At 37.6% G+C, this 22,318-nt stretch overlaps 1 protein-coding gene and 1 long non-coding RNA gene across 18 annotated transcripts in view; one reads left to right on the plus strand and one right to left on the minus strand.

Annotated features, from left to right (window-relative positions):
- The window catches only part of ANKS1B (ankyrin repeat and sterile alpha motif domain containing 1B), an 870,204-nt gene that overhangs the window by 815,000 nt on the left and 32,886 nt on the right, over nt 1-22,318 (plus strand). For 9 of the 17 annotated variants that reach the window (XM_059726322.1, XM_059726321.1, XM_059726323.1 and 6 more), the window contains 3 exons: nt 8,033-8,107; nt 13,476-13,604; nt 15,667-15,738. In XM_059726322.1, the coding sequence (XP_059582305.1) occupies nt 8,033-8,107; nt 13,476-13,604; nt 15,667-15,738 (276 nt within the window). The remainder of the gene's footprint in view (nt 1-8,032; nt 8,108-13,475; nt 13,605-15,666; nt 15,739-22,318) is intronic. The other 8 variants (XM_059726326.1, XM_019480906.2, XM_059726331.1 and 5 more) reach the window with 2 other exon arrangements.
- The window catches only part of LOC132250115 (uncharacterized), a 77,925-nt gene that overhangs the window by 1,943 nt on the left and 53,664 nt on the right, over nt 1-22,318 (minus strand). The gene's annotated exons all lie outside the window — the stretch shown is intronic.

The raw sequence follows: 22,318 nt of genomic DNA on the forward strand, positions 1-22,318 counted from the left end.
TGATTTTTATCTAGTCCAGGAGTGTCAAACTCATTCAGCCCCATCAACCGAATCCAGAGCACGGGGCCAGTACATGGGCCAGATCCAGAGTATGCAACCATGTCATCTGACCCATAGGGCTGCCCATGGTGCCAAAAACTTGGTGGTGGCAGTGTTGTTTACTGCCGCTCCCAAAGCCACTGCTTGTCCCATCACCATATCTCCAGTCCCAAATGCCAGATGACATGGCTTTTTGCTCTGGACCTGACCCACAGGGCTCCCCCAGAAATCTGGGGGCAGGAAAAACAGTGGCAGCCACAGCAAATTTCTGACCTTGTGGGGAACCCTGTGGACCAAATGCCCTGGTTCTGAGAGCCAGATCAGGCCCGTGGGCCAGATCTTTAACACCTCTGCTCTAAACAGTAATTTTGCAGTTTGCTCATGAGACTAATATGAGATGTAATGTATTCAAACTTTTACTAAAATCAAGCTGTATCACATCTCTTCCTCCTCCTTTATACACCAGGCTGGTTATCCCTTCAAAGAAGGAAATTAGATTGATTTGCTATAATTTGTTCTTAAGAAATCCATGTTGACTGTTTCTTTTTACTTTTTTATAAAACACCATAAGTAGATTGTTTAAAATTTTGTTCTAGTATCTTTCCAGGTATTGAAGTTAGGCTGACCACTCTCTAATTCCTAGGGTCTTCCTTTTTCTTCTCTTTAAAGATAAGTGCTATGTTTGCCTCTCTTCAGTCCTCCAAGACTTTATCTGTCCTCTGTGAATTTTTGCAAGTAATTGTTAATTGTTAAAACATTGCTTCAACAGTTCCTTGAGTATGCTATAGTGCATTTCATCAGGTCTTGGCAATTTGAATATATCTAACCTACCTAAATGTTTTTCCCTAGTATAACTTGTGTGCCAACCCCCTTGTTTAAATAAATTTAATTATCTGGTCACAATTAAACTTTGTGAAGGCTGAAGAAAAGAAGAAATTGAATACTTCAGCCTTCTCTGTCATCCATTATTTTCTCTTGATCCTCATTAAGTAATGGACTTATACTTTCCTTTGTATTCCTCTTACTTCTTCTAATGTATTTATAAAATCATTTCTTGTTGTTTTATATGTCCCTAGCTAATTGAAACCCATTTTGTCCCTTAGCCCTTCTATACATGCTTTTGCTATTCCTTTATACTATCCTTAACCATGTACCCTTTTCTACTTTTTATACAATTGTTTTCTTGGTGTGCAGGTCCTTAAAGAGCTCCTGATGCAGCCATATTGGTTTTTCTCTCACATTGAAATAATTTTTTCTTGTGCCTTTAATATAGTTTTTTCTCAGTAACTGCTAGCTCTCTTACTTTCCTATATCACTTATACTGTCTTGCCAGGAGATACTCCTTACAAGTCCCTTGAGCTGGTTGAAGTCTGCTTTTTTTTTTAAGCCTGTTATCCTTATTCTATTGCTCTGCTTCCTTCTTTGCATTAGAATCTGTTTGTGATCACTTTCACCCATTACTTTCCACTAACTATCAAATTCCCATGTAAGTAAAACTCTAACTTACTAGATCTAAAATGGCCACTCCCCTAGTGACTTCCTCTACCTTCTAAAGCACAAAGTTGTTCCAGAACTGGGAGACCCATGTACTTGACAATCAGAGTCTCTAAAACTTTAGCATCAAGGTCACATACCGCACTCGCTCCAATTCTTGGTATGGCTCATCAAATGTGGTAATCAGCTCTTTCCGTGCCTTTGCTGTCAAGATTAGTAAGAGAGCCTGCTTTTTAGGCTACTGTAAATTGTAGGATATTTTCTATTCCTGATGTTATTAAAGTGACATTTCTGTCAATCAAGATCACAGTTACTCTGTATGCCAGCTCTTTAGGTCCAAGTAGTGATCTAAGATATTTTAAAACAACTTGCCCAGGAGTAACTGAATTTCTCAAAGCCACCTTCTATGCAGAATGTCTTAACACCCTTTCTACCCTTTCTTTTTTATTTTTTTTAATCCCAGCCATAACTTGGATTAAAAGGAGTTTAGGGGCTCTTTGGATTTTCAGATTATAATTTAAGCCTACACTCCTGGAGTCCAGTTTCTCATTGTCCAGTAGCACCTTTCGGTTCAGGTGTAAAGTCAACAACTTCTGGAGAGGCATACCCTCTTTTTGCTGTACATAGCACAGAGACAGCTTCACTTAGCTGTTTGTTGCATCTGCAGGAGCTTCAGTCATACAGGGTGTTCTGGGGCAGGCCAGGATATAATGGGGTATAATATAATACATGTAATGTATAATATGGAGTATAGTATAACCTTGCAAGTTAGCTTTGTTCCCTGATGATTCTTCACTCCTGCAAAACTGAAGCAGAGGTAAAAATTTTGAGTAACCCTCATTAGGTTACAAAGACTGCCCCCCAACCCCCAATAGCTGCATAAAAGAGGAGCAGAGTACCTCCTGTCCATCCCTATACCAGTGCTTGGAAATTGTAGTCTGGAAAAAAGGGGTGCTTGTAGATGTGCGGGGACATTACAGCACATTGGAGCAATTACAGTGCATCAGAGTAGACTCGATCAATTGAGCCTGCTGGAACGTGCTAATTAGCACGCTCCAGCAGCCTCCACATCTCATGTATTCAGCACCCCTACACTTCAGAATGGCGGGTGGAGCACTTTAACTAAAGCTCATTCAATGAGCTTTACTCAAAGCGTCCCTGCTGCCATTTTGAAGCATGGGATGCTGAATACACAGTGCTGCCAGTGCTTTAATTAGAGCAGCTCATGGAGCTGCTCTCATTAAAGTGGCCCCCTTCCCCCACCACCCCCAGAGCATGTGTAAAGATGCCCAAGAAGACTCAGGGTGCAGGTGTGGGATTTCATGATAGTCTTCAAGTATGAAAATGTTTGTTATAAAGAAGACAATGGTGAACTGCACCCTGTGACAAATGAGAACAGAATAAAATGTAATGGTTAAATTAGAACAAGGGAGTTTTAGATTAGATCTTATGAAGAACTTTTTAACTAGTAGAGACTATAAATAGAAGTTATATTTGTCCCAAGAAAAGAGCATTTTGTCCCAGGATCCTGCAGAACAAGACCACTGCCCTACTTCAAGTCCCATCAAAGTATGTGGGATAAAATTGTGCTATTATTTTTTCCCAAGACATTATGGGATACATCTGTAAGGTTATTATGAGTCATTCCTTAAAGAGGCTGGCCAGGATGCGTGCTCTTGGCAGCCACCTATCAACAGAGGAGCTTCAGTGCTACTTGGAATGGCTACTTGTGTAAATGACTGCCATTTCTGTTTTGATATGGGATAAAACCCAGGACAATCAGGCTTACCTCAAATGCAATGTCTAATTACAGCCAAGATGATTAAGTACCAGAAAAGATTACCTAGAGAGGTCGTGGAATCTGTTATTGGAAACTTTTAAAAGTCATAGAGAAGCATTTGTCCAGTATGGTTTAGAGGGGGTTGATACTTCCTTGAGCAGGTGATTGAACAGATTATCTCCTGAGGACTCTGCCAACTCTATTTGCTCAGCTGGAGATCTAGTTTCTCTGACTGATTATAGTTTGGTGTTTTTGCTCCTTCCCTGATGAAGTCTGCAGGACCTCCAATCATCCAATCTCTTATGGCCAACCAAGGATAAAGATTTTTTTTTCAATTCCAACAGTTACTGTTTCGTAGAAAGGGTAGTTACAGCAGACAACTGTTTAAAGTGGCCACCTTCCCAAATTCTTAAAAAATCTCAAGTTCACTATCATTATTTTAATGGTGGAGCTTCCATTTGTTTGTTGAGGTTGTCCTTGAATTGCATTTGTGTAATTTCTGATGAAAGTAGAAACAAAAAAGAGGTGTACAGATTTTTTTTCTTGGCTGCTCCAGCTGTTCTCCTCTGTTACCCTGAATTTGATGATTTTTACTTGTTTGGAGGATACTGTTGTTCCAATGGGTAGGGAACCTGGGGAGCAGGAATTCAGATTCCCTTATTTTCTATTCCTGACTGCCACTGATTTTCTCTAGGTAATTGGGTGAGATAATGATTTGAGCTAGCCTCAATTTCCCAATCCATAAAATGGATATAAAAAGGCTTATACATCTTTGGAAAGTGCTTTGAAGTCTTAAGAGTGAAAAAGCATAAGAGTTTTAGATAGAGGTAATATTTTATGAGAACACTTACTCTGTGCCAGGTCACAGACTAAAACCTTTTTACATGTCTAATTTTTTTTGTCTTGCATGTGTCAATTTACTCATCTCTCTCGGGAATTACTAGGAAGCTCAAAGACAGAAGCTTTAGCTTAGAGAGGAGAGCTAACTGTTTTTCATTTCTGGATGTCTTGGACTGATGTCTCTAGGAAAAGGAGACTATATTAGCACAGAGTTGGTAAAAGGTGGTGGAGTCTAACAATCTCTGATATGACTGACTAAGGTGCATCTGAAAGAAATAAGCACTACTGTGTGGGGAAAAAAGGAAAAGCTGCATAGGAGAAATACTGACTACTGACTATCTTTCTTGGTGAATAGTTTTATGAAAGTAAAAAGGTAAAGAGCTAAGGGTACAGGAGCAAAAGATATTTCCTTAAACAATTCTTCTAAAGAAATAAAGTTGAAATGGAATAATATTTTAGGACTATCCTATATGCATAGTCTCTCATTAATTATTTTATGGGAATGCTCTCTTGTAAAAATCTGCATGATTTTTTTTGTTAGTTTGTTATTGGTATTCATTTCTCTCTTTGGGAACAAAAGAATAAGTATACATTTAATATTAATCAGATAAAGCTGATGATTTTTTTGTCCTTCAAATGTTGTTTGTTCATTTTTTTTCCCACAGATCCCTCTATATCACTAGTATTAAGTCCAAATATAGTCCAAATATATTTCTGTTTGTATGCAATAAGTCTATTGTTCAGATTGAATGGTACCTACAAATGTTGTTCTTTTCTTCTTTTTGAGATAGCATGTTCTGGGATTTTTGGGGGTGGGGGGGGTAGGGAGGTAAATTAGTCATCCTCCCCTGACTAATTGTCTAGGCTTGGACAGTCACTTAATCTCTCTTCTTTGTTGGATTCCTCCAGCTACAAAATAGGAAGAAGACAACTTAGTTACTGAGTGATTGCTCGTAATTCATTGATTGAAGTTATTTCCACATTTTGATGCCATAAAAGATTCACACAGTAAATGTTAACTTTTTCAGTGGCAGATCTCAGCTCCTAAATTAAATCTGTTGTGTTCCATAAAATTGATGTTTCTGCTGCATTGTGCCTCAGTTCCTTACTTGGTAAAACACTAATAGGTGCAGCACTGAAAAACAGGTAATGACACATCCCACTGGGTGCTTATACAGATGCGTGGTATTCTCTTGCCATTGGTGCTAGCTAGCAGGGCTGCAAGCTCCTCTTTAAGAATCAGAACTGTTGCATTTAAAAAATAATAGTTTTTCATGGGCCCAGAGCATGCAAACCTTTACTTATTTCTGACAGTGGGGCTGGCTACTGTGAGTAGCCCTGTTAATGTGACTCCTCATTGGGCTCACTATCACACCTGATAGTGTTTGTAGAATTAGATTAGTCACCATGAAATTCTTACACCCCCAGCTTGTCTCCTGCCTGACAGAATTGCAACAAAATGTTTTTTTTTTAATTTTGAATTCAGCTAAGAGTGCAATTTAGCTCTTCCTAAACAAGATTTTGTCTGACTGTATTAATGTAAAATGAAAACCACTGCTAGAACAGGGACCTCTACTTCCCTCTCCTAGGTAACTGCCCTAATCAGCGGGTTTACAGTGACACTCCTTTCTGTTCCCTCTCTCTGAACCATGGAATCTTTCATTCCTGCTCTCACAAAGTGATCCCGCTTCAGCAGGAGGAATGCAGACCGTCCCTTCCCTGAAATAGTGTACAAGTCTGGTAGTTGGGTCCCTCTCCTTAAGAGGTGAGAGATGTCATTTTGAACCCCTCAGAGAACAGGCATAAACCCAAATCTCTTTCACCTTGGGTAAATGCTCTAACCATTGAAGTCTTGAAAAAACAAGAACATCATCACCATTAAAAAAAAAAAATAAGTGACCCCCTCCTGCTCAATGCTCTAAAGAAAGGACTTAGGCACTGCCATCAGAAGAGTGTTCAGGGTGATGAGTTCAAATCAGGATTAGACACCTAATCCCTTGAGACAGGTAGGACATAAAGTCTTGGGGGACTCCCTCTCAGTATACTGGCTATTGTGACTCCTATTTCAGGGAGCCTAACTCTCCCTGAGCATTGTTTAAAGAACCTAAGCACCTAGCTCCCCCTGTGGATTCTTTGTTGATCCATCCCCAGGTGACCAGAAAGCAAAGGAATTAGCTAGCACTACTCAGTAAAACAGCTTAAGGACATGTAGGTTCATGTAGGTGAGAAATGTTTTCAGGAGTTGCTCCTGGCTCTGCTGATGGGAGATGCAGTAAGGATGGTTTGTAGTGGGATGACCATGAGAAGGTCAAGAGGGTGAGAGATACAGATGGATACATTTTATGGTGGGCAGCAGAAACACAGTGAACACAGAAGAAACTGGAAGACCCAAGGCAATGCTTTCATTAAGTATTCTGTGCTATCAAAATTTTGTGACATAGCCATCCTGGGTGTCAAATTATTTAACTTACTGATGAGTCCTGTGGGGCTGAGTGGTGCAAGTGACTTTGACAATAACAAAATACAGAAGAAAAAAACTGAGCAGGTACGGGAGGATTTCAAAGACTGTGATCTGAAAATCGGGGGGAAGATTTCAAAGTTAAAAAAAAAAATCTCTGGAAACTCAAGGGGAATAAAAAAGCAGGTGAAAGATATTAGCTTGCCAACAACCAGTCTGAGAGTACTTGCTGGTCAGTCCAGAGGAAGCCAGTCTGTCTTGCCAATAACCAGAAATATTAGCAGTGACCTAAACTATCACCCAGCAAGGCATCCAGGTTTCAGACAGCAAAAGGTAAGGGCAAGAGTCATTCTCCTACAGACGGTTATGCCTTTTTGGATGCTGTCACTTTTGGACACAGATACTAAATCCCTGGTGCTGTCTTTAGCTTCTGGCTATGCTCTATATACTGCGGTTAAATTACTGATGTATTAATTGCTAGCTATTTTAGATGCTGCTCTCATGTACGTTTAGTGTCTTTTGTTGCTGCCTTCTCAAAATACTGTGGGCAGTGCTCATGTCTGGTGCTTGTTTTAGTTGCTTGGCTACTATGAAATGTTATCTTAGCATTTCTTGTGGTGTCGCAGTTGCTTTCTTGATAATGGCAGCCAAATAAGAAATATGTAAAAGATGCGAATGCCTATATTGTTCTGTCGCTTTTGCTACAGTTACCGCAATATGCTCCTTACTTTACTATTGCTGATACAGACTACCTGTACAATACTGGAGGGAGCAGGATCAGACTATTGCTGCCTATTGAAATAACTCCAGAGGGATGCATTGGTGCAATGAAGATCATTATTTGGCCATATGTGTTTGTATGAAGGGGAAGGGAGGTGGTGGGTAATTGCTTTACTGTTATGCAATCTTTTCTCTGTCAATTGCTACAGTGCAACTGGGATTTTAAAGTTATTTCACCTTTTACTATATTTTTGCCTGATTTCTCCCATTCCCCTTCCCTCTGAGAACTACCAACAGAATGCAATTCAAAAAGAAACCAGAATAGAGGCGGATGGTTGACTGGTAGAAAAATAAGCTAAAAGCAGTGCATTTTGCTCTCTCTCTATACCTTTTTTTAAAATTTCCATCTGCCTAAATTTACCTCTTTACGTCACCAGTATTTCTGATTAAATGATTTTATTATACTTCTCATTTGAAACCTTTTGAAGTCTCCGAATATGCCATATTTTCTTCCAGTCAGTCCAAGAAATGTTTTGTCAACAGATAAATCGAAAATGGCAGTTGTTTTGTTTTGTTTTTAAATGTTGCTGCAATTATTTTCTTTCCCTTTTTTCTTCCTTTTTTTTTAATTATTCCTGCTTTTTGGCAGTTGTGCTGAATTAATATTTATAAGATGAGATGTAGTTTTCTGTTTATATTAGCAGTCGTCTGTCTGTGAGATATGGACCAACCAGAATGCAGGATATCCTTTCTCATCGATCCATCAGGTTCATAATGTAAGATATTGTAATAAATGACTATGTTGTCGCTGTATGGGTGTTCAGTGTGTTGCTATGGTGTTGTTAATACTTATATACAGGTGTCATGTTGCTGAAATTGCAGAATAATTTGTATTGTCCACTGGTTTTTTGGAACTATGTGTACGTACATTCATTCATCATGGCGTGTGATTAGTTTTTGTAAGACTGGAAGTGAGGCAATTCTAGTTAAAACTTACTGTGGTAGTTTCACTGTCTGTTTCTGGTTGCTTTGTTTACTTACTTTTTTAAAGAAAACAGGTGTAAATAGCTTAGTCTGTGCACTTTCACCCTGTTTTGTGCAGTCCCCTCTCTACTCCCTAACAGTCAGCACAATCCTCTTAGCTGGCAGACTTTTGGAGATGTGCACCATCTTTGCATTGGCAGTAATCCACTTCTGCAAATTACATGCAGCCTTGCTGACACCCTGAATTTGTGTAATTTTTGCAGAAAAAAAAATTACAAATGCTACTTGGGGTGGCACAAAATGTTATGTCTGTTGTAACATGAGGAGTAGAACTCTCACAATAGTTCACCTAGCTTTACAGCTAGACTACAGAGAGGCTCACACATGTCCAAGCAGGACAGCCAACTGCCATGCTGGACTACCTCTTTGAGAAGAATGACATCTTGGCTCGCACATTTCACATGTATTCAAGCATACCACATGTTATTATAAATAATGTAATACATTCTAAAACAGCTATGAAAAAAGCTTTCTTTTAACCAAAGTTAAAAAAAAATTGTACTAGATTTTAGCTGGTCCCACAGAAAAATTTTAATTTGTACAGGGAGAAAATATTTAAGTCCTTCTGGAAACTACTTTTTATTATACCAAGACATCTGGATTCACAGGAGGCTCTACACGTACAAAGATATAAGAAATATCTTTTCTTATAGATATTTAAGTTTAAAAAAAAACAACAAAACCTTGCCAAAACAGGTCTAAAATCCTGTAACATGTTTTGTCATTGGTCCATTTTTAATCTTTCTACAGAATCTTTCTAATCTTTCTACAGAAAGATTAGGAATATTTTAGAGAGTTTATAAAAAAAAAAAGAATTGTGGGGATTAAAGCATACATCTATCTACCTCTGCAGTCCGATGCCGTAGTCACCAGGAATTAAATAAATGCTCAGAAAGCATGAGAAAAATTAAAATTCACATACATGCAGGAACTCTTAAAAATGATGTATTAGCTTTTCTATACCTGTTGAGTGTTACTTCTCTTAATGTCAACTATCTCAGTCCTTCCTAGAGTTAAAAGCAACAGTAATGCATTTCATTGGAAAACTAGAAAGCTTATTGTAGGTGCTGGTATTTAAAGTTATGATATGCAAAGACAGAAAAGCTGTTGCTGACAAAGGCCAGGATCTTGGTCATCCCAGCTCTTGTTGGGAGATACTTTTATGGGTGGGAGGGAAGGAAAGGAAAGCAACAGTGGCTGGTTGAAGCTGCTGGGAGGGAAGGGATGGGAGAAGGTTTGGAGTGTTAGAATAACCGGAAAGACAGATTTATGCACAGCTGGTGCACCCAAGACCATGTGATAAATTGCACAGGTATCTGGCAAACTGTAAAATACTGTGATGAATTAATTTATCACATGCCTCTCCAGTTTACCTCTTAGATATTAACTCCAGCCCTATATTATGTAGAACTCTACATACTGTTTGTAATTGTTTGGTTTCTTCTCAGTGCCCAAATAAAAGTATTAAAACTAAAAGCAGATTTAAAAGAACACATGTGGTTTAAAAACTAAACTGAAATGTTTTGGCCCATTGTCTGAGTTTACAAACATTTTTAATGTGCCTGAAAGAGTGCTGGGCCTAAATCCCAGAACACAGCTCATGAGTAAATGTCCAAACTTACTGAAATTTGGCATCACTGGCAACTGAAAGTTCTTCAAAATAAGCTTCCTCCCCAGGCTTGACTGTCCCTGAATTTCCCTCCAGGAACTCCTCTTGCCCAGAGAGATGTTCCCACCCCTTCAGTCTATCTGGAGTTAATTGGACTTCTCAGCTAACATGATTCATCTATAATTACTCTACATTTCTGTGCAGAATTTTAGCACCTGAATGTAGAGTGACTCAACTGAAGAGCTCTCTATTCCTATTCTCGATCTTGGAGTCTGCAGTATTATGCTGCAGAATAAGACAAAAGACATGGTCTTATCCTGATGCTTTTGCAATCTAATTGTAAACATAATGGAACAGGTGTAGGTGAAAACATCAGGATGGAATAGATGGAGTAAGAAAAGACAGTGGTTATGATTTCTTTTACTCATGCACATCTTTGTTTCCATTATAAATATTTTCAGATGGTAATTATTTTCATTGACTTTAGGAGCGATAGAGAATGCTGGCAATAGCATGCCCTAAAATTATAAGACACTTGGGAGGAAACAATCAAAAGGAAATGAGACCAAAAATAGTTTCAGCTGGATATGATGTATGACTTGCATAATGTATTATGTAATTACAAAAGAGCACCTTGGGACTCCCTGTAAAACATAACATGACTTCTTAAAACATGGGTCAACAATAATCCATGCTTACAATGTGGAATATTGCAGTATTCCTTATTAGCTGCTACAAAAAAAATGCTGATGTAAATGCACAGATCTTCAACTCCAACTATCATAAAACTCCCAATAGCTTTGTATTTCTCTGTTCCTCTATTCTCAAATGTATTGTGCTTAGATCCACTATTATAGTCCCAGATAAAGTAATTTTATCCATTCTATTTTGTCTTAATTTAAAAGAAATAGAATCTTCAGTCAAGTGATAGTATTTGTTAATAAAGAGATTAATGAATATAAAAAACTGGTGACTGCACAGTCCCTATGTAAATGTATCATACTGAGTTCATTGTTTTAGCTGAGTGTTATTTCTCATTTCCTCCTGACTCTGGCTTTCTAACTCTTATAGAAACTAAATCTATTAGAAATAGACATTATATCTGCTACAACTTCTCTCCATGGGCAGGCAGAGACCTTGGTTTCAGAATACCTTTTAAAGTTTAATCACTTTTGCTTTTAATAACTTCTGTGCATAAGTAGTCCAAACCATAAAGTCATTTATTCATTTTACTGCTCCTTTACCCATTTCAGTCTCTCTCTATTATCTGTCTTCTGCATATGGGGCAAATTCTCTTTTCATTAGTGCAATGAAGGAGTTTAGGAGCACTACCGAGTGTCACTTCTCTTCCTTTCGGGGTTGAGGGGGCTGTGATTAAAGATTTAATTGTATGTCTTCTTTATTCCATCATTTTATCAGGCCTGGTAATATCCTCTTGCTAAGTGCATGAGATATTCTGTCCTGCAGAGCAGTATGCCCGTATGTATCAGACTTTTATTTCATTAAGAGCACCTATTGAAAAAAGTTTGAAAAGCAGGAGGATTTCAAGTATTCTTTCATCTAGGCACCCCTGAATGGTTAACAATTAGGTGTATTGTAAAGTGTTTCAAGGTCCAGTCCTGTTCCCCTTGTAATCAGTCATAAACCTCCCACTGATTTCAGAGAATCAGGCTCCAGAACTTTCCCTTTTTTTTTTTAAATCTAGTTGTATCAGCATTTCTGCAGAGGACATGGCTCTGACAAAACCCAGTTTCTACATTCAGATTCAATACAGTGAGAGATTCTTAAAAATCTGTAGTTTAGAGGATACATATTCTGTAGATATTTCACAATATGCTATAATTGGAGCTGCTGACAAAATTGCTTATCTTCCAAAACTGAGACCTGTAGCACTACAGTTTACCCCATTCATCTCTGCACAAGATCATTCTAGCTTTCTGTCTAGGTACTCAATAGTCCACATTTTCAAAGTATAAGGCAACACTAAATAGGCCAGACAGAAGTCACTGCGTCATCTGTAGGTAGGCGGTATAAGCTCGGCATTAAGTACTTTTTTCTTATTTTGTTATGTACGTACACTCATCTTAAGTTATCACATTGGCAGGGTAATATTGATGTATTCAGATTTATCTATTGCTTTTCATTGCAGAGTTGTGCACATTTGTGTCCTTTCATTACTGTGTAACACATGAAAATGGATGTACAGTTTTTGTTTTGTTTATTCTGTCCTGAGTTAATTGATAAATTTGTTGTTTGCCAGGCTTCTGAATTTGTTTTTGATTTAACTCTTCGACACACTTGACGTTACTTAATGTTTCCCTAACTTTATTTTTTAATCTTAACAGAATTACATACTACTATTTATTATTTAAATTAAATATTAATTACCAACTGATAATTTGTTGCCAGTTCCAAACCAAACTGAAAGAAAAATATTAGAGACAGTCAATATCTAGAGAGCTTTGGGGAAAAAAAAACCAGCAAAACTCAAAGTAAAAAGTAATCATAGGAAAGAGTGAGTGGAGGAAGAGAGAAAAATCAATTAGGGGAGAATTTTTGAGGTCCATTCATAGAGCTGTAAAGACTAAATATGACAGGGAAACTCTGTTATATGTATAGCAGACATCAATAGGTGATCAAAGTAAATAAATAATACCCAATCTGTTCAGGATATTAGAATTTAAGGATATAGAGAAAAACTTATATAAAACAGTAGTAACACTTATTTACAGCACAGAGCATTCATACAGACAAAACATTTAAAATAAGTAAGACAACCTATTGTTTTAAAAGTAAAAATAAATTGCATTTTGAATTTTACTCATTCCATCTTGAATGTGTGATTATTGTTGATGGCAACAAATTGTCCTTGATTACCTGTTAAATGGCACACTACTGTGACTAAATATACTCCACCATTGATTTTTGCTTTTTAATATGTAAACTGATATGCATAAGCATATTTAGCTTTCTTGCCTTACATGCTAAAGAATATATAATAAGTAAGCCATGTCTAGGTCTAAATTATTTGGCTAGTATGGGAAAATGAAAACTGTATTATTAACAATTAATTATATACATTAGGATAATAGCAAATGTATTAGCTGTATAGAAAAGCTTGCAAAACATGTCAGCCTTATTTTTATACGAATGGGATTTTTCTGATCTTATGGCTTTTTCCAAGCATTCCTGCTTTAATGTCTCTTTCAAGAAACTATTTAAAAATAATAATTTATGGGTTTTTTATTTAATTGTTAAAAAACAAAAAACCCCAGACTGGATTCAAGTATTGCAGGAGTCTATAGTGGGTGACTTTTGCATTATAAACGAAATCATTAAAATCTGCTGTACAAGTTGTATTTTAATATTTTAGTTGTGTAAAGTACATATATAGCAAATCACAACTAGTGTAATTTGGGTATGGTGATAGGTAATTTTTAGCAAAATTATCTGAAGCTTATGTTACATTTTAGAATAAATATGATTTTCAGACAGGAGACTGGGGAGAGCCTTCAATTACCTTACGACCTCCTAATGAAGCCACAGCATCGACACCAGTACAGTACTGGCAACATCACCCAGAGAAACTCATCTTCCAGTCATGTGATTATAAAGCATTTGTAAGTGTTGGTTAATTCAGTACCTTGGTTTTGGTTACATCATATCATGTTAATGTTACATTTTGATAGCTCTGTCCTTAAATTTACATTTCTCAGTTATAGTAGGTTAATCTTAATGAAATGAAAGCACCTCCTCCAGAAAATTGACAAAATTAATCAATAAGGTGTAAGCATCAGAAATATTATTTTGGTTATCAAATGGGTTGCAGCCATTGCAGTCATCAGAACTAAGAAATGACACCACCAGAAAATGGTCTTAATCCTGTGGGTAACAGTAAAATCCAGACAGCCCTATTTCTCTTACCTACCATATTCCCCAGGCTAATCAACTTGCTTGGTCAGAGGTGCAACGTGTGAGCTCAGCCATAGCATTGTCAAATATTAACACTGTCTATTGTCTAGGACAAATATCTTACAAATGGTGATAAAATTCCAAGTGGTCCCTTTTCCTGTTTGTAGTGGACAGAAGCCAATAAACACAGTTTTTCTAATATTTTTCATAATTTTCCATATAATGCTTACTAATGCCATAGCAGCTTTTTCAGGAAAGGTTTTGCTGTTTGTGTTCATCTTATCCTTCATGTGCACAGTGCCTCAGCTCCAGGAAGTATTGACAACAAAGCTTTTGCAAGCCCAAGTTGCTGTGGCACTTTTTAGAAGGGTGTCGCATTTATTTTGTATGATACCTAGCCAGCTGTACTGGTGATATCTTACACCTTCTCACTGCACACTCAAAACCCAAGGACAAAGAATTCTTCCTCCTTCTTTCTTTGAATGCAAGAACTTGATAGAAAGCTGGGCCTTTCCCCTTTGCTTTCCTGCTGGCTAAGCCTGACACTGCTTCTGCCCCTCAACTGGTGAGAGAGATACTTGCTCAACTACTAGCCTGCTGTTACTGCTCTATACTTGAAGCTGAGACTGGTCTTCCATTTCTCTCCTTTGACCTTTTCTTCTGTACTGGGGTCAACATGGGCAAGGGAAAAGGGTTGTTTTTTTAAATTTTATTTTGTCCACTGTGCCCACCCATTGTAAAGTTTAGGAGCAACTATCAAACGATTGCTAGCCTTGCCTTGCTTTCAGAAGAGCAGGGACCAAATTGTGGTTCATCTCTAGCAGGAGCTAAAGCGTAGGAAAAGAGAGCACATCTCAGACCAATATTCCTCCAACAGCTGGCGCACAGTAACAGCAAAGAAAATACAGGAAGGCATTGGGCAAGTCTGTCTGCTTTTGTTTAAACATACCTATTTCAAAGATATCTCCATTTTGAATGTTTTTAATTTGCCATCATTGAAGTCAGTAGCAAAATGCCCATTCACTTCAATCTACAAAATCCGGCCCTCACTGAGACTTGATCCAGAACCACCAGAGAATGACATGTATGCTTGGATTTAAATTTTACAGTCCTTTCTGAATAAAATTAAACTCCATTATATTTATGCAGTTGCAAGGGGAACACTTTGCAATCTGAGCTGTTAAGTGCAGTGTAACAATCCTCAGTGTGTAGTGCTCCACAACTGTCTATCCTGAAATGTGTGTGGCTCTTTTACCTCGTGTATTGTCAAGTTTGAATTTTGGTGTGAATTAAAGACTTTAAAAACACTCTATGATTGTAGGTCTAGAAGCAGCATATTTTAATTATCTATATATAATATTGGGTGCACATAGCTCCGCATCAGTGCCATCATCTACCACAACCTTATGATTATTTATTGTGAAAGGATTTTTGCAAATGGATGCCGGAAATGTAAATGCACAGTCTTACAATCAGATGCAGTTTAAGATAGTGCCTGTAATGCTTTCTTCTTAAGCTGAAGAAAGTAGCAAACTACATAAACTATTTATAACTTTCATATGCTATTTATAAATTCTCTCTCTCTGTTCCTGCTTCGTGGACTGTGAGTACAGCCTCCATTTGAAATTTTGTTCTGTAGGAAGTACACAGTAAAAAACCTTCAAAATCATAAAATGTTTAGGTTACTATTCTGGTTTTGTCAGATTTTTAAGAACATTTTCTAGATCTGTTTGCTTTAGCTACAGAAAATTGAATGTATTTTTATTTTAGTATTTAGGTTCTATGCTGGTAAAAGAGTTAAGAGGCACAGAATCAACGCAGGATGCCTGTGCAAAGATGAGGGTAAGTTAGTAAATATACAACCATAATTACAATAATAGATACTGATTACTGAATTAAAGTTACCTCTTTTTATATTTATGTCTCTGTTATTCATAATTTTTCACTGCCCTTGAAATCACATTGGTATTTAACAGAAAGTCCATTCTACCTTTTATCTTAAATTTATGCAGATATGATTTCCTACATCAGGTCTAAAATCTACATGTAGGAATTTTTGTGCTACATCTACTCTCAATTCTTTAGAAATATTTTAAAGTACTTTTTCTAGAACTTATCTTGACACTTATGAGTGAAAAAAGAAACGTTTTTAATATTACTACCAGAAGGAGTTGATGCCTCACATATGGCCATGCAGATCTAGCTTACTAACTGGAACTGACTACTTGAGTAACATTAACGTATTCACTAGTATACATTTCCTAACACGAAGCCTGATTCTGCAGTCACTTCAGCCCGTAAGTGGTATTCACATGGGCAGTCCCACCCTAAGATCACATACATGAGTAAAGTTACTCATGATTTAACACGATTATAGGATCACACCTTAAGAGATATATGCTGTTTTATTCTTTAGCAGAAAAACTGGTAGGTTTTTTCAGACTAACAAAGGCATGTTTGAGTAGCTCTTGTGTCTCGTTTTGGCTGCTAAAGAAATGATTATGAAAGCTAGTCTGGATCAAATAGGCATAATATTGAAAGAAATACGGAATCCAAACAGTCCAGCTACAGAATACCTGCCTGGTTGTAACAGTTTATTCTAAGCACATTCCAGTTGGCTGTGTTTACCTATATGTGGTAATCTGGAGTGGGTAAGTGAATTGGAAAATATAATTGCCTAGTAATTGCATGTGGAGGCAAAATTACATATATGGATGAATGTAACATGTCCATTGATTTATTAATCTTATGTCTTCTATGCATAATGCCTCTTGAGTGCTAAACTAGCATTTGAGCCTGTTATGCAGTTAGAAAAGGTGTAAAAGTCATGCAGTCAGACAACTGTTCATTGGTTAAACATCTGTAGTGCTCAGGCTTCCACACAACCAATTTTAGCTAAGGGTTGACAGTAATTTATGCTTACTAAATTGCCAGAAGACTTGTGGGGGGTTTTCAACCAACTGCATACTAATAATTCGTATTTGTTTGAAAACAACCACTTTTGGTATATGGAATGCTAGCCTACTTTTAAAGGATCTACAATCGCAAATGTGTGTGTTCTTCAGAGATACGGGGAAGGTCAAACCAACCACTTTGTTTTTCAGAACTATGCTTATGTATATTTGAGGGCAGAATATGACACTTCAGTAACATGACTTCCTCAATAAATTATCATCTGATTGAACTCAGAAACCCAACATCAAAAAATGTTATAAATAAGCTATTGTAAACTGATGAGTGTTTAGAAAGTGCCAGTACTTTGATTCAGATTTATGTATACCTTGATGATGTGTGCTGTGAAAATCAGCTCGATAAGGATTTCAGATTTTCCATAAGACTGAAAAAATTATATTGTTACAAAGCTTAATACAATTAAATATTATTCTGTTGTGTTTAAAACTAGTATCGCTATATATATTCCATTTAAAAATAATTTTGAAGTTAGCATCCTTATTTTCTGTTTTTTCTTTTACTTTTCTCTTTCAAGGACCATTTTCATAAAAATACCAATTCCCTGTTTAGGATTTAATCTATTCTGCTTACTTCTTTTGTTTTATCTTACTTCTGTTAAAGTCAGTGGCAAAAAAAGCTCATGGACTTAATGGGAGAAGATCATTGCTTTGGTCTGAATGTCTTTCAGTGAGGAAATAGTGTGCAGTGTTCCAAACATTTCTCCCTTCATTAGATACGTTGAATGTTGGTATCTCTGAATTAAGAGGACAAATTGTCCAAAGTTGTCCTTAGGTCCCAAGATGCTTAATTACTTACGTGCATTACTGTATTTTATGGCTCATTAAGTTTGCTTTGGCACTACCGCTTTATTATAATTTATTTTTGCCTTAATTTAAATGGACTAAAAATGTGAAATTTAATGTATTATTTGATTGCTCATCAGGTACAGAGCTCTGCTCACTGGTTCAATCTCATTAAATTCAGAAAGATTGCACCAGGGTAACAGAGAGCAAAATTTGGCCCATTATCTTAACTCATATTTTCCCATTTACATTCCTAAAGTTTAGAACTTGCTAAAGTTTGTGCTATAAATGAAACAAGTATTAGGTACTCTTCTTGGAGTCTGTCAGATCTTGTTTTCAGAGAAGGATCTGTGAAAATTAGGTGCCAAGAATTCTTGTTAGTTTGTCTTTCAGTACATACCTTTGACCTTATTCTGTTGAAAGTAATTTTAGTACACCCTTGATAAATGCTAACTTCCTGTCAGTAGATGCACAAGGCTGAAAGGGACCCATCAAAAAGAAAAGTATCTTGTTCTTCCTTAATCCTTCATAGAGTCAAGAAAATTAGAAAAGGAAATAAACCATTTTCAAGTAATATAATCTACCCCCTGCCAGGGCTGGAGTGTTCCTTTTAGTGTGTTTTTTTTATGTCTTGGGTTTCTAGTCCTCAGTGTGATTGGAGGGAGTATCGCAACCCCTAACAGGCCCAAAGATGTTAAAACTCCCTCTTATTGTTTAAGTGGAAGAGGGATCACAAATACTCTCTGTTTTGTTCTTATGGTTTCCCCTTCTTGGTCACTTATAGTTGTTCCCAATTTTATACAATACTACAATCAGTCACATAGCGGATTTGGTTGGGAAAACTGTACAGATACTTCAAGAAGTGATCTCAACATGACCCTCAAGGTTATACATTTTGTTGTTCTCACCCAAATCTCAGATTTGCTTGCTTTTGAGAGCTTATCGCAGCTCTTGCACTCACCCAGAATTATAGCTACTTGGCAAGAACTGCACCCAAGAGCTGGATTATACTTTTTTTTCTCTTGTTCACATAGTTTGCACTCCAGGACTGGATTTATTGTTATGGTTTTCTGCTTGTTTTTAGCTGTCTCTTCTTAAACATCTCTCCCTCCCTCTGCAGACCCTAGCATGGCCTCCTTATCTCTATCCTCCACCTGCTATAAGGTGACCTTTTGATACTTGGAGATTAAATCTTACTGTCCTGGCCCAGGTTTGTTTTATTAATTATACTTGAGAGATGCATCCAAGAAGTTAAGGACCTTTATCTCTAGCATAAAGTGGGAAATATTAAAATGTGCTCCCTTAGATCAGATGCATTTCCCTTTGTTTCAAATCTATGTTGGAATTGGAAGAAAGAATAAACTGGTGGGGGAGAGGTCCAGCTGGAATGGGGAAAACTCCAATTTTCTACCTTGGGCTGTGTTTTGGTGTACACCCATCCAGATTTCTTGAATAGCCAAAGAGGACTGTGTTGTTCTTATTACCACTATGAACATATCAGCAAATTAGGCTACTTTACTGCCAGTACTCGTAAAGCCCTAAAGATGCACAACTAATTACACAGATGTTAACCAAACAGACCCTTGGAGCATTTGGGGACATTTGCAAGAAGATATATCCTTTCGATTCCAGTGCCTCTGGGCAACTTGAAGCTCTATCTGTGTGTGGCAAATCAAGGTTCTAGGTTCCTGAACCAGCAGTTCATCACAGCATGTGTTTAAATGCTTTAATGGATTGGCATCAAATAATGCAAGGTGGAACTGTATAGAGACCCCCAAAACTTAAGAATCGTAGCACACAAACTTCGGGTTTAGCAGAGTATAGCTGTGTGAGCTTAGGCACAGCACTGTGCTAATTAGCTGTCTTATGGTTTAGTCCTCACACCTCCAAAGAAAAGGATAAGCAGAAGAGTTTGTCCTGCTTGTGACAACTGAGAGCCCTCTTTATTAAGGTCCAAATATTTTCCTCCTCCTTACCCAACTTTTCACCTTTATATGGGGGGTGGGGAATAGTGAAGACCTCCCTGGTATCTTCCAGCTGATTCCGAGAGCAGGGAGAAGAGATGAGATTATGCAATGTGCTGAAAAAGCCCATAGCAAAGCATTCCCTATCTGCCCCTCTCTGTGTGCTCCACCATGAAAGATTTAATGATTCTATTGCTTGAAATGTGGGATCTGTAACTTTATTTAATTTATAGCAAGACCCATTCAAAGCCTCTGCAGGGGCACTATGCGCATCTTTATAGGGCTAAGGTAAAGTAAAACTAATAAAAATCATACTTGACAACTTGTGGCAAAGGAGCAGCACTTGTCAGATACCAATTTAAAGTGCTCATCTCAGGCTAATTAAATTGGCTTTTGCAAAATATGTCTCTGAGGTGAACTTTGTTCTGGCTCAAGCAAAAGCTATAAGTATGGGGGGGGGGGGAAAAACATGAGCAGAAAAACAGTTTGCAGTTTAATTTGGTGCTCAAATACAATAAATAATACCCAGCATTTATCACATTAGATGGCAGATATGTACACAGCTTTTCAAGAATTACCATATTTACCTGATATCAAGTCTACTTTGAATTTATGACAGTCCATCCAATAATCAGATTTTATACATGGATTATTATATTTGTTATAATTCTCCATGTATAGAATCTAATTAGTAGACAGTTGTCTTATATTCATCCCCTCCCACTGTTGTGGCAGGTAAGGAGTAGCAAGCAATGAGAGGCCAGACCCACATCCATTGTCCACTGCCCCTGTTTTGCCCCCCCCCAGACCACTAGTGGGAGGGGGGAAACTTTTGCCTTGGATTTGAATAAGTATGGTAATTAAAGTGTTTTGTGTTATTTATATTTAAAAGATCATTAAGTGTAGATCACATTTTACATATGTAATATTTATTATTATTCTATTGACAGGATTAGACCTCTCCTTATAGCTAATATCTAATGTAAAAATGAAATAATTCCAAATACCAGCATGGGAGCTCTCTTATCTAACGTATAAAGTGAAATAGTCTAATTTCTGCCACCATTTTTATGCCTGATGTGAATGCAAAAGGCATTTGATGTTTCAGAATGGAGTAATTTGTTTGCTCATTTCAAAAACTATAATTCTTTTTATTTTTTGCTGATACAGTATAACTTCAACAATCTCTTTTTGTGTAGTTATATTGACTCTCATACTGCAGTTGGTTCTATACTGCAAGACCCCAGGCCACCATTTCAAGGAAATACAAGGAAAGAATGCATTGTAGCCTTTATCCTTTAAAACAGTTTTCCTTCTAGTGATTGTCCACATGCACAGTCCACAGTGGATGCCTACAGACTGCTCCATTCTTCCACGTGCTTTTCACTAGGAGCATAAAAATGGCTGCGTATCTTCTATGTTTCAGTTTGTCTCAACCATCCTTTAGCTGGAAATGGATTATTTTCATAGTCTTCAATTGTGGTTTTTTACCATAAATATTTTCTTAGCTTTTGATAGGTTTTCTTTCTAGATAGAGACTTAAGCAAAGTAAACAAAGTAGTTGCTCTCTAGTTTAAGCAAATTATTTTGTCTGAGAAGACTAAGCCTTTTTTTAGCACAATATGGCCTTTTATAGCCCCTGCTAAAATTCCATCTTCTTTGTGACAGAGCTGTTGCTGTCCACATTGGCATAATAAAGGCATTGACATAGTGACTTCCCATATCCCAGGGAAATGTTTAATCTGGAAATCTTCCACTTCCGTGACCAAGAAAGAGAGGGAAACAAGACTTCAGGAATGCAAGTCTACTTGGAAAGCTTGTGGATCTCAGGGTCTGAAGCTGACCCATAACCCCTCCACAAGGAGAGAGTCAAAGTACACATGCCATGACAACCAGCAGCAATACCAGAGAAGTCTGTATCTGGTAAGAATAAAACTAAGGGGAATTCTGAAGGAATCCTCAAGTTGGAGGTCCTTGAAGTAATATCTTGAGTCTACCCTCCACCATTCTGCTTATGAGATTCACAAATCAAAAGTAGTTTCCAGTGAAACTCAGAAACACCTCAGCACCAACAATTCAACAACAGGACAGCAGTCCAGGGCATCAGCTTTCTCAGAACTGAAAAGTCACTGGGCCTTCAACCTCAGTTTCCACCATGCCAGCAACAAGCCAGCCAAAAAACCACTTAAGACTATACTGATTTCCAGTCCAATGTCATTGGCCCCATCAGTCATGTGTCCATTCTGCCAACAATGCTGCCTCCCTCTGTGGCATGAGCAGATCTGCTCATCACACAGAAACCAATCATGCTTGCTGAAGTGGCCATCTCAACATCAGCACTGGTCTAGTCAGGACTGTTAGCAACAGACCTTAAACTGGAGCCATTATTGGCATGGGGACCCTCTGTATCATGTCTTGACATGTCACTGCCTTCAAAATTCCCCTGAAACTCCAGTGACAATCAGTGGACTTTCTCAAGACCTGAAGGGTTTGTCCTCAGCCTCAGAAGCTGTTCTACTACCAACTCTTATGTTTCACAAGCATTGGTACCTTGACCCCTGTTCCTCATCTCTTGATGATATGGTAGTCCCTCTGAGTATCCCCTGCCTTAGAGAATTTTTGTGGGGGGCAGTAGGATTAATGAAGAGAGTAGCATTATCATTCTAGAGGTATATGAAAGAGTTACTGCCACTCCTGTCACAA

Source organism: Alligator mississippiensis, chromosome 4 (assembly GCF_030867095.1).
Source record: "Alligator mississippiensis isolate rAllMis1 chromosome 4, rAllMis1, whole genome shotgun sequence".
Classification (NCBI taxonomy): domain Eukaryota; kingdom Metazoa; phylum Chordata; order Crocodylia; family Alligatoridae; genus Alligator; species Alligator mississippiensis.